This window comes from Silurus aristotelis (genome assembly GCF_946808225.1).
Source record: "Silurus aristotelis genome assembly, chromosome: 27".
NCBI lineage: Eukaryota > Metazoa > Chordata > Actinopteri > Siluriformes > Siluridae > Silurus > Silurus aristotelis.
The window spans coordinates 14,558,671-14,571,386 of record NC_139600.1 but is presented as its reverse complement, the minus strand read 5'-3'; the positions used below and the strand labels follow the sequence as shown (position 1 = coordinate 14,571,386).

Below are 12,716 nucleotides of genomic sequence, written 5' to 3'. Positions count from 1 at the left end.
GAAATGTGCACTGAATTGATAATAAATACGGCTTTAATAAAATTTTGTGCCGTTTAAAAGAATTTTAATTTTGACACCCTAATAATAGTAATATATATTAATACAAAACAAATAAAAAATGTTGTTATCTAATGAATGTGTCCAGGCTGAACATCCACATATAGAACACAAGCAGAGAAAAGATGATGATGATGATGATGATGATGATGATCAGGTTATAAGGAATGTCTCTGTTCTCAGTCATGTTTACATCACTGACTTCCTCTGTCTCATCCACTTTAGCTTTACTTCTTGTTGCTTTCTGCCTGCTCATTCTTAACTTCGTAAACTAGTCTACGTCTGTGGTGAGTGAGGGTCAGGACTTTATACACCAGTGGGATTAAAAAAGAGACGCAATGACATGAAATTGGTTGTTCGGCTGAAATCGGCACGCAGTAAAAAAAAAAAAGATATATGTATATTTCACCAAATCAATGGATTAAAACTAAAGTAACGAGCCGGTTTTGAAAATGTAAGAAGTAGAAAGTACAGATATTTGTGTAAAAATTTAATTAATAAAAAAGTCAAAAGTTGTCTGTAAATAAATAGTGGAGTAAAGAACTGATACCAAAAAAATCTACTTAAGTACAGTAACGAAGTATTTGTTAATTCCCACCTCTGCACACCAATAAGTGAAAGCTCACTGAATAAACCACTGAACTGTGTTTACATCTGCATTTGTGCATTGTTTTCTTAATGCAAAGCACAAAAAGCACCCTTTCTGCTCCTTCAATTTCCATACAATTACCATACAATTGTAGAGGGTGTCTTAGGATGCAGTAGCTGTTAAAGTGTGGTATTTTCATGTAAAAACAGGAGTCCATATTCTTTGAACTGACCAACGTGGTCTGCCTTTATTATACAGTCTGTTAAACACAGTGACCTAACCGAGACTCACTTCTTCTCTCACCCTCCGCCTCCCCGCCTAGCATGGCCCTTGTTCGCCCCCTAGTGGCAGGTATAACCTGAACAGACATTACAATAATTCCATATTGTTACATCCTTTCTCTTTTAAAAAGTTTTCTTTTCCCTGAAACACATTTGCAAACATTAAATGCAAATAGAAATGTACTTTCCAATGTACAACATTTTTTATTTATTTTTTCTCTCTTTTTACATAAATGCCATTACCCAACATAACAAAATGGCTTTAACATCTCAAAACTTTACATTCCATTTCTTTTTTTTTTTTTTTTTCATTTTTTCTTTTTTTTTTTTTTTTTTTTCTCTCTTTTAACATAAATGCCATTACCCAACATAACAAAATGGCTTTAACATCTCAAAACTTTACATTCCTGTTAAAGTGTGGTATTTTCATGTAAAAACAGGAGTCCATATTCTTTGAACTGACCAACGTGGTCTGCCTTTATTATACAGTCTGTTAAACACAGTGTCCTAACCGAGACTCACTTCTTCTCTCACCCTCCGCCTCCCCGCCTAGCATGGCCCTTGTTCGCCCCCTAGTGGCAGGTATAACCTGAACAGACATTACAATAATTCCATATTGTTACAGTAGCATAAAAACTAAACGTGGAATCTAATGTTTAACACCCACTATAACTTTTGTCCTTTATGATCTAAATCAGATGGTTGATGTGTGTCTTTACTAAAGAGATATTATCTATAAAATAAATATTATGAAAAATTAGTGTGATTATAAGATGTATTCATTGTACAAACAATATATAGACCCCAAACACAATCCAAATCTTTGTTTATAGACAAAATATCAGGCATTAGAATTTTTGACAAAACCAGAATAGACAATGAGACCCAATCAGCACATGTACAAACACACATACAGTACAGACCAAAAGTCTGGACACACCTTCTCATTCAAAGAGTTTTCTTTATTTTCATGAATATGAAAATTGTAGAGTCACACTGAAGGCATCAAAACTATGAATTAACACATGTGGAATTATATACATAACAAACAACTGAAAATATGTCATATTGTAGGTTCTTCAAAGTAGCCACCTTTTGCTTAGATTACTGCTTTGCACACTCTTGGCATTCTCTTGATGCCTACTTTGAAGAACCTACAATATGACATATTTTCAGTTCACTTTTTTGTTATGTATATAATTCCACATGTGTTAATTCATAGTTTTGATGCCTTCAGTGTGACTACAATTTTCATAGTCATGAAAATAAAGAAAACTCTTTGAATGAGAAGGTGTGTCCAAACTTTTGGTCTGTACTGTATATATAATATATATAAACTTTTGGTCTGTACTGTATATATTATATATAATATATATATATACAGTACAGACCAAAAGTTTGGACACACAAGGTGTGTCCAAACTTTTGGTCTGTACTGTACATATACTCACAATCAGAAAAAGAATAATGATAAGAAGATGCGCTTCAAAATGTAACAAAAAATGCCCTCTGGTGGTCTTGGGGAATGATATCAGATGTTTAAACTGTCACTTTATGCTGCTGTGAGCATGGTATGAGAACCACCGGGAACTCTGTCACTATTCCGCTTTACCATTTACTGCAGACTTTCACTACCGCTTAAATATCTGCCATATTGGAAAATGTTCTGATGACTAAAAAATTTTACATCATTAGATGCACACAGATATCACAGAAGTGTTAAAACTGTAGAATCTCTGTCACTTTGCATCACTTTGATTGTGAAAGATATGATTAACTGGTATTGCTATAAAAAGGGAAACCACTATTGCATGATGGCAAGTCCCCAGCAGAAGTGAGTTTAAGCAATAACTGCATCCATGTCCTGTGTTACATTTAAGCATAAGAAAAGTATTTAATGAAATCCTTACTTCATTATAAATAGATTTCTATCAGACTTTAAATTGTGGTTATGGACATTTTTGCTGATATAGGGCGTAGAGTTTGGGGTGCAGTCAGCATTCAATTAATCCCAAAGATGTTTAATAGGACTGGAGTCAGAGTCTATAGCAGGCCACTTAAACCCATGTAAAGCATATCTTCAAGCAACCACAACCTATACAGTTATGTACTGTACTATATAGTGTATATGCTAAAGTCACCCCAGTCTTCTAGTAATATTAGAAACAGGTTTAGGATTTGGGATGACTTTAACAAATGAGGATATACTCCCAATACCATGCATAAACATTTCATTCACATTCACAGAGTATGTAAAATATGTTCAGGGATGTCCATCTTTCATTCAAAGTTTTTTTGGCTTTTATTAAAATACATTGCATACTAATAGTGGTTAATTTTGCTGGTGCCTGCTAACTTCCTCTTTGCACATTAATGATTTCCCTATTTAACAACTGACCTGTGTCATTACAGAGTGCGTACACAGAAGTGGTGGAGATTAATAATTACAGGCAGAGACACTGTAGTTCAGTGTTTTAGAGAACTGAGATGTCAGATCTAGTTCAGAATTATGTGAACGTTGCTGAGAAGAGAGGAGCGTACATAGAGAGGGAGGTGAAAATCTATGACAATGTAGATGCTGTTAGAGGTCAGGACCTTAAAGAAGTAACAGAAGACATCAATGTGAAGAAAAACCTACAGACCAAACACACAGGTATGTGCTTTAAAAAAACATAGATTGCATAATAGTGATAAATTAAGGAATATAACCCTTAAAAAAGAGTAAATCACAAAATGATAAATGATGGAGGAGCAGCAACACACTAACACATCTAACAGTGAATTGATCAAGGGAATGCTCTCATTTAACAAAAAAAATGTCTTACCACTATGCTTAGCATAAGTTAGTTTTAATGTTAAATGTTAAAGTAAGTTAGATATACTGTATATACTGTAAAAGAACATATGCAAACAGAATCTTAAAAAGCCTGAAAATAATGTTTGGTAATTGTTTTTAATTGATTCAATAATGCAGCTAGAATAAACAGTACATGTTATATAAATATATATATATAAACGTGTACTGGTTCATTTTGCAGCGTTATTGAATCAATTAAAAACACTTATCAAACATTATTTTCAGGATTTTTAAGATTCAGATTGCATATATTCTTTTACAGTATATACAGTATATCTAACGTACTTTTTTTGTTTGTATGAACTGCCACTTTCCGGTGAAATGACCAGAAAAAGCAGAGGTTCTGATGTCCTCAAAGGTTTTAATTTGCCATTTTAAAAAGAGCAAGAAAAGTGGAATAGGGAAACAGACAACCATTTAGACGTTTTAGATCTGCATAATGCAATGCAAAGCAAAACTCTTCAGGAGCTGATTAAGTGGTATTAATGGTCGAGCACATTGTAAATTGATAACAAACTGATTCAAAGCCAGCATGACCCTGAAAGTGTTCATGTGTATATGATTGATTGAGCACACAGAAGAGACTTTTTTATTAATTGTAAGGCTTTTTTTTTAATAGAATAAATGTTATGTTATGTAGAGTTTTATTGGCATTTAACTTGTTTTCTGCTGCTGCATGAAATTTCTGCACTTGTCAAAAGGTCTGAGCTGTAAGATAAAAGCATTTATCAAATGCTGTCTAAAGACAATTTAAATATTTTTTTTAGGGAATATAAGACTAAAATAATTGTGCATCCGTGTCTGTTTATCTTGAGCAGGTGGCACTGCTTGGGGCAGATGTTGCAGCCTGACTGCAGTAAGTGTGCTGTTGCTGCTGCTGTGTGTTCTTTTGCTGACTGTCGTCACAGTGCTGTTGTTGAAAAACAATAAACTGGACACAGAAAAGAACAAGTTCCAGTCCAGCTACAACACCATGAATACAGAGAGAGAGCGTTTACAGACCAGTTATGACAAAATGAGACTCCAGATAAACCAGTTACAATTTCAGAAAGACCAGCTACTGCAGCAAAGAGATCAGTTCGAGCAGCAGAAATCAAGCCTGAAAAACATTCTTTTAAAGCTCGGTAAGTGAATATTACTGTACATTTTTTATTATTATATATTTACAAAAGTATTGGGTCACCTGATCTTTCCTGCTACATGTCGTTCTTTTACAAACTGTTACCACAAAAGCTGGAGGCACTCAATTGTACAGGACATCTTTAGATGCTCTATAATAAAATTTTGCATTCACTTAAACTTGGAAACCCAAACCTGTTCCAGCATGGTGATGCCCATGTGCACAAAGTGAGCTTCTTGAAGATCTGGTTTACATGCTTTGGAGAGGAAGATCTTCAGTGACCTGCTATAGAGCTCTGATCTCATCTAATCCTTACTGAACACTTTTGGGATGAATGTGAACACTGACTGCACCCCAGGTCTCCTCACCTACATCAGTAGCTGCCTTTTGTAAAACCCTTGTGGCTGATGAACAAAAATATCCATAAGCACACTCCAAAATCTAGTGGAGCATCTTCCCAGAAGAGTGGAGAGAATTATAATAGCAAATTGGGACTAAATGTGAAATGCAATGTTTAAAAATTACATACCATACTTATGACCAGGTGATCCAATACTACCAATACTATACCCAACTACTATTATCCAACTGGTCAATGATGTAAAATGCTAAAATCTCTTTTTAAAGTATTAATAATAATTCTCACTGGTATTATTTTAATGGTTTTAATCTGATTTTGATAAAAAGAAAAATAATATTTTTTGCAAATGAAAAAAAACTGCAGATTAAATTTTCATTAAGTATAATTAATGTGGCGACCCCTAATGGGAGAAGCTGAAAGAAGAAGAAATACTTAATTAAAAATGTTTTTGTTGTTTGAAATCGTTTCTTAAAATTGAGAATATAAAGAATTAATTGTCTCTAAACTGTAATGAAGCTGCTATCAAAGGACAATTATTCTGACACTATTTACAAATACTCTATACAAGGATGTGGATTTTTCAGCTCAAGCATTTACTACATATCTGATGTAAAGAAAACCTGGAGTGAAAGCAGAAAGGACTGTATAAACAACGGAGCAGACCTGGTGATTATAAACAGCACAGAGGAACAGGTAAGAGAGAGAGAGAGAGAGAGAGAGAGAGAGAGAGAGAGAGAGACAGAGAGAGAGAGAGAAAAAGAGAGAAAAAGAGAGAAAAAGAGAGAAAAAGAGAGAAAAAGAGAGAAAAAGAGAGAAAGAGAAAGTTTATATTAATGCTCTGCTGTTACAATTACAGGAGTTCATCAGTAAAAGATTTGGTAACGCTGAAGCTTGGATTGGTCTGTCTGACACAGAAATGGAGAAGAATTTTAAATGGGTTGATGGTACACTACTGACAACTTCGTAAGAAATCATTAACTGAAATTTACTCCCAATGCATTTTTTATTACTAAATCTATATTTCTAGGTAAGAACTGACATTTTGACTCTTTGTGTTTTTAAAGGTTCTGGTGGCCCGGAGAACCCAATGACTATGGGGGAAATGAGGACTGTGCTATAACAGGTTATACATTTGCTACATTTAATATTTCAACCTGGGCTGATTTTCCCTGTGACTTTGCTGGATTTGGAATTTGTGAGATGAAAATATTTAACTGAGCACATTGGAGTCAGACACTGTAATAAAAAAATAAAAATAAAAAAAGTTGGAATTCAATTACAGAACAACTGTGTGAAACTAATGTCTGTGTTTCTTTTACATTTATTCTCACAATTGTATTCCTTAAGTAGCTTGAATGATTCTGTGTAATGGTCTTGTGTAGGCTGAAAAAGAAAACAAAACTCAAGTCTGTACTTTAACAGCAAAGAAAATATTTTTTTGGACTTTTGGAATTACAGGATAAAAATCTGATAAGAAAAAAAGCAAGAAATGTGCTTTTAATTTTTTTTTTAAATAACTAGATGACTGCTTTCACTATGATGTAACTGTGTCTTAGTCTTTTATTTTATTTTAAACAGTAGCACAAAGTATTCAGAAATTCACATGACTAGAAATGTTCATCTTATCATGTTTGACTCAGACAAGACTGTGTATTGTTTTATTTTTGTTTTGACTATGCATGATTTGGTTTAAAAGAGAACTGGAAATGCGTAACACAGTGAATACAGATTTATACTGAAGTCAATAAACTTTGATAGCTTTTGCAATAGATGTTACAATATTCATCAATTCCTGCTACAAGAAAAAGCAGAAATTATTTTACTGTTTTGAAAAGCTTTTTATTTTATTATTCTATTATTCTCTTAAACTTAAACTATTAATTGTATTAGTTAGGAGCCATAAATAATCTTTACAAAAATGCTGCCAGTGTTGTCAAATGTTTGTAAGAAATTTCAGACTGCCTCAGTAATATGTGTAGAAATAGTACTGTAATATCTGTAGTTTTGTAATATTAGTGAAAAAATTGGGTAAATACCTTTAATTAGTCTTAGAATGGGAGAGGCAAAGAAAAGATTTATTCTAAGCAACATTATCATTTGGCCATTTGGTCTATTACCCAATTCTTACACTTAATTTACATTTAAAGCTAAATCCCATTTTACAAGTGAGAATAGGAATTTTGCTGTGTTCTTTTTGACTCTGATGAATCCAAAGTACTTTATGCATTTGTCACTGCTACTCTGCCAAAAACTTCTTCATCAAGATCCTGATGTCCACATCATTTTTTTTCCTACACGTTTGAACCTCTTCCTGAACTCAAAATGTGGTTACAATTGCAGTATTTTTTATGTGAAAAAAAAAACAACAACTTCTCTTTGGGGAAGTGAATTAATGGCTTCCATTCTAATATGTAGCAATAAATTATCTGCCACTTGAAAAGCACATGCTACTGAGGAAAGCTATATAATTACAATGTATGTAATATTTGACCTGAAGCTATAATACACTCTGATGCCTTACCCTTATTGTTCTTTTACATTTACAATAAATGTGATATTTCTAATGGATATATCACCAAAATACACAATATGTATTGTTTTATTTTCTTATTATAGAGAAAAAAATATATGTTTCAAATGTTGGTAAAACTTTAAAAAAAAACCCAACCTATAAAGTTATAAATCAATTATCAAACATGTAAAAAAAATTTTAATACTGATTATAGATTTAATGTAATGCATGCAGTATGCTCCTTCATGACAAGACAATACAGTACAAATAACCTGACAGAGTAATTAGAGAGGGCGACCTCTAGTGGGTAGAAGCTGGCATAATGTGTGAAGATATTTGAACGTGGATGTGACAGTTTAGATCTGTGGATGTCACAGATGTGACAGATGTGAGAAACTCCTACTGTCAGTGATTTATTTTTCTTGTTGCTTGTTTCTTTTTACAAATAAAATACAGCATTAATATTGGTTCATGGGTAAGAAATGAATACAAAATCTTATCATCAGTTAATATCATTTGAATCCCCCTTAAATGGTCTTTCATCATACATGATAAATAGCTGAATGATTGCCAAATGTATTATATATGCAGATTAATAAAATACAATAAATAATTAAACATGAACAATTTTATTATACTTCAAGTTAATCAGAATTAAAGCCCTAAGAAATCCAACTGAAATATTAGTAAAGAAAAATAATTATAAAAGTAGATCTCCCATACAGCTTGTCCCTTTTTTTCTCACTCACCCAATCCCTCAAAAACAGTTTTCTCACAGACCCACCACTGTTTCTCATCACAAGGAAAGCTGCTCAATCTAGTTTTTCCAGTAAAAGCTTCATTTGTTTCATTATTTGGTTGCACCACACTCCTAAAACCCAGAGAATTAGAAAAGGTGATTAGTTGCCTTTACCTTTACAATTACACACTTCTAGCTCAAGCCTATTAGCATGCGTAAACAGTTCTTTGTATGCAGGCATTTCCATGACTGGGTTGCCATTCATCTCTCATGACATATTTCAGTTACAAATATGTGTATTATATTTGTATAATAATTTTGGTCCGAGCAGATTTGTTTTTCCTATGCCTTATTACCTCACCTCAGCAGTCCCATTGCTAATTCTGGAAACATGGAATTTGTCATAATCAACCAGGCTCTGTGTATATAATGTATTGTGTATATAATGTACTTTGTGTATATACTGTAAGGAGGTTATCCATCAGTATAAAATGCTTGAATAATAAATTAAATTGGTTACATATTAATTATTAAAATATTAAAGACCTCAGACTAAAAGTTTCTTACCCAGTCTTGTGTGCTAAAACTTCCCTCCAAGCCCAAGCCTGAGATTTGTTGCCCATCAGTGTAATGATGAAGTCCTGTGAGAGTAGAATATGAATAACTGGATCATTTTCCCCATTATACCCCCAGCTATCTCTCTTACCTCTTCTTCTTGGCTGCTTATGGTCACCAGTTTTGCTCCATTCTTTTTGCAGTCCTGACTGCTCTGATACCATCTCTTCTTTTCATTAGAAATGTAGTAAAGTTTGGAGTTGAAATATTTCCATCCCAATCCGATGATATCCACTTTTAATAAAAGACACAATTAGCTGTAGTAAAAGACCCTTAATCATTTCATTTATGTGTCTTGCCATTCGACACTTAGGTAAGTCACTTCATGAAAATATCTTCTCTTCAAATCTTTATAAAAACACTAAATGGGATTTCCGAGTGAGGTGACAGAATAGAGTATAACTTATCTTTAAAAGACTGAGGATCTAAATTCCAAACTTGAACCTAAATTTGAGAATGAACTCCATTTCCTCAGTCAAACATCTAATCATAAACTGAGGCAATGACATGATCTGCTGCCTCCTTCTACATCTCTGGACACAAGCTTATTGATAAGTGTTTTGTCGTCTATTTAAAAGCTTACTTAATACATATGAAATTGCTAACTTTGCTTGCTAGTATAAATTCATTGCTATCATATGAAAGACACCAAGCTTGGCTTGGCTATTCTTTATTTTATATACAATTAAATTAAATATCCTGTTAAACCACTATATATCAGCATAAATTTACACAAGTAACATTTTCCATGTCATTTTGACCAATTAATGATAAGTAGGTTACATTGTTTCACTCTCAGCCCCACTAAAAACAGCTATCCAAAAGCATGTACTCCTTCTCAAACTGAAAAACAGGTCAGTACATACCTTTCTAACCCTCATTTTAACAGTTTTGCTGTAAGTGCATCAAGAACAGGATTTAGACTTTAGACACTTAAAACCCACATGTGGCATCACAATAATGTAAGCAGTATTAACAGGAATACATAGTGATGAAACCTTGGGCCCTTGAGCAAGGCCCTTAACCCTCTATGCTCCGGGGGTCCCTTACGAGGCAAATATCAAGGTCCGTGATGTCGGAGTGACGTGGGGCTGCCTTCCCGTGGGCTCACCACCTGCAGGAGGGACTGTAAGGGACGGTGCTGTGAGGATTGGGCAGCAGTCGAAGGCGGGGGCCTGCTTAGACTGCTGCCCCCGCGACCCGAATTACGGATAAGCGGGAGAAAATGAATGAATGATGAATGAAACCTAGCCAGCAAACATTTTATCCTTAAAATTGTTTTCGTGTAAAAGATCTATGTAAAATGAATGTTCGTTATTTTCAGGTAATGTTTTGGACTGAAATGTTTACCTAGTGTTTTTTAGCAACCGTACAGATAAACAATCTAAATTCAGTTCAATAAAATGGAGTCGATCTGGTAAGCTTCCTGCACCAAGATGGCTACACTGCTAATGTTTGTCTAAGCTCAAAAGAAATAACACCCTCAGGAAAAAAATGCACATGAAACAATACCTAGGAATGTACCGATGATTTTAGTAAAAAATACAAGTGTTCACTCACCCAGTTCAGGAAATGTCTTCTCAAACTGGTCTCTCTTCTTAACCAAACGGGTGTAATTGGTTTCCAACTCATCTCTCTTCTTAACCACTTCGGTGTACCTGGTCTCTAATTGGTTTATATCTAAGTGTAACTGATGATTCTCTTTAAACAGTTTGACGTAAATGGTCTGTAGCTCTTCTATAGTCAAGTTGTAATAACTGTTGTTTAACAGTTCTGTGTCAGGCTCAGGGCTAGCTAAAAGAAATAGTATATTCTGTTCAGAGTGAACAGTAGTTGGAACTACTCAGTAAATCATACTATTCGATTAAACCTATTCTATTTGATTTTTAAATAGTAATAATATACTGAGAAATTATAAAAAAAAAAAGAAAACTGAACTTACAGTGTAGTCTCAGGGTGATGTTCAGAGTTGCTTGAAGAATACACATCACACCAAGACAGACTGCAGTCAACCTGAACGCTTCAGTATGCAAATAAAGTAAACTACACAAATGAAAGTCTGAAAAGGTTGAGCAGTAGTGTGTGTGTGTGTGTGTGTGTGTGTGTGTGTGTGTGTGTGTGTGTGTGTGTGTGTGTGTGTGTGTGTGTGTGTGTTTACCTTTATATCGTGTATCTTTTGTGTGGGTTTTGTCCACTTTCTGTAGACATTCACACTCACACAAGTCCTGTTCTATATTCAAAGCCATAATGTAGCACCACAGATGTGGTGTGTGTGTTTATGTATGGGTTTGTTTGAGAGAGAGAGAGAGAGAGAGAGAGAGAGAGAGAGAGAGAGAGAGAGAGAGAGAGAGAGAGAGAGAGAGAGAGTGGTGTGTGTGTGTGTGTGTGTGTGTGTGTTGCTCTGTGATTGGTGAGAGATATCTAATAGATATTCTGCTGTGAAAAACAGGAAATGCAATAACCATTTTAACTGTGATATACATCAGTGTGCTCTGAGGTAAAAATCACTTTTAAGCACCCTGCCTGCTTTTTTCCACTTTTACCCAAGTCAAGATGTCTGTGTGTGTGTGTGTGTGTGTGTGTGTGTGTGTGTGTGTGTGTGTGTGTGTGTGTGTGTGTGTGTGTATTGCTCTCTGATTGGAGATAGATATGTTTTAGATATACTGCAGTAAACAGGAAATGCAATAACCTTTTTAGCAATGCTATTCATCAGTGTGCTCTGAGATCAGACCACTTTTTCATTTCTTTAGACACCCTGTTTATTTTCCAGTTTTACCCTAGTCATTGCCATGGCCTAATATAACATAGATATCATATTATTCAGATTATTGTACAAAAAGTACATGCTCACCCATGTCAACATTCCATATGACACCGAGATAGGTGCTTTTCTGTTATAGAGAAAGCTATTTTTTTTCGGCATTTCCCTGATAATCAAATGTATTAATCAGTAAATGTTATATGTCCAGGTATTAACAATTTCTTTTACCTGGTTGTTGAGTCTTCATGTTGTAATCCTCCTCTGTTTTGGGATTCTGATCTCTAACAGCATCTACACTCTCATAGATTTCCACCACCCTCTCGATGTTCTCTCCTCTATCCTCAGTGTAGCTCACATACTCAATAGTCTGAGACATCTCTGATCAATAATAAAAATGACTAAATTGTTAAATTATAGTGTCTCTGTTGTGTGTAGACAACAGCTGCACACTTTATATGATGAACTGCTATGACTTGAGGAAGTCTACTGTATGTAATAGAGAAGTTATTGTTGTGTGCTCCACCACACTGTATCTAGTTTCTAGTAAAATTTATAAATAATAGTTTCCATTTAAAAGAAAGTTCATATGGTTATCAGAAACCAGAAGAACTGATTGAACATAGATATCATATTATTTGGATTATTGTTCAAAAAGTACATGCTCACCTATGTCTATGGGTGAATTTGTGTGTGTGTGTGTGTGTGTGTGTGTGTGTGTGTGTGTGTGTGTGTGTGTGTGTGTGTGTGTGTGTGTGTGTGTGTGTGTGTGAATGGGGGGTTGATACAGGACAGAGTCAGACACACATGAGTGTATTCAGTTGAGT

General features: G+C 34.4%; 2 protein-coding genes across 3 annotated transcripts; one reads left to right on the top strand and one right to left on the bottom strand.

Annotated features, from left to right (window-relative positions):
• Positions 1-3,269: 3,269 nt before the first annotated feature.
• On the top strand, positions 3,270-7,823 carry LOC310721356 (uncharacterized protein). Of its 2 annotated transcripts, XM_083533007.1 has the most exons (6): positions 3,271-3,580; positions 4,603-4,908; positions 5,834-5,958; positions 6,122-6,228; positions 6,330-6,489; positions 6,610-7,823. In XM_083533007.1, exons 1-5 carry the CDS (start codon positions 3,415-3,417, stop codon positions 6,481-6,483), a joined length of 858 nt encoding a protein of 285 aa, XP_083389133.1. In that variant the 5' UTR covers positions 3,271-3,414; the 3' UTR covers positions 6,484-6,489; positions 6,610-7,823. The 2 variants fall into 2 exon arrangements, with proteins under 2 accessions (XP_083389132.1, XP_083389133.1); XM_083533006.1 differs by having other exon boundaries at positions 3,270-3,580; positions 6,330-7,823.
• Positions 7,824-7,894: 71 nt separating this feature from the next.
• LOC310721370 (C-type lectin domain family 12 member B-like) lies at positions 7,895-12,053 on the bottom strand. The gene is made up of 6 exons (XM_083533028.1): positions 11,290-12,053; positions 11,074-11,151; positions 10,692-10,925; positions 9,223-9,365; positions 9,084-9,157; positions 7,895-8,648 (listed from the first exon to the last, which is right to left on the bottom strand). Exons 1-6 carry the CDS (start codon positions 11,375-11,377, stop codon positions 8,519-8,521), a joined length of 747 nt encoding a protein of 248 aa, XP_083389154.1. The 5' UTR covers positions 11,378-12,053; the 3' UTR covers positions 7,895-8,518.
• Positions 12,054-12,716: the final 663 nt, after the last annotated feature.

Excerpts from the sequence above, each read along its gene's own strand:
- LOC310721356 (XM_083533006.1), top strand. The coding sequence starts at position 3,415 with ATGTCAGATCTAGTTCAGAATTATGTGAACGTTGCTGAGAAGAGAGGA. Across the intron at positions 4,909-5,833 it reads AAACATTCTTTTAAAGCTCG|GATGTGGATTTTTCAGCTCA; the intron begins GTAAGTGAATAT and ends ACTCTATACAAG. Across the intron at positions 6,229-6,329 it reads GGTACACTACTGACAACTTC|GTTCTGGTGGCCCGGAGAAC; the intron begins GTAAGAAATCAT and ends GTGTTTTTAAAG.
- LOC310721370 (XM_083533028.1), bottom strand. The coding sequence starts at position 11,377 with ATGGCTTTGAATATAGAACAGGACTTGTGTGAGTGTGAATGTCTACAG. Across the intron at positions 11,152-11,289 it reads AAAAGATACACGATATAAAG|CGTTCAGGTTGACTGCAGTC; the intron begins GTAAACACACAC and ends TGCATACTGAAG. Across the intron at positions 9,366-10,691 it reads GAAGACATTTCCTGAACTGG|TGGATATCATCGGATTGGGA; the intron begins GTGAGTGAACAC and ends TTTTATTAAAAG.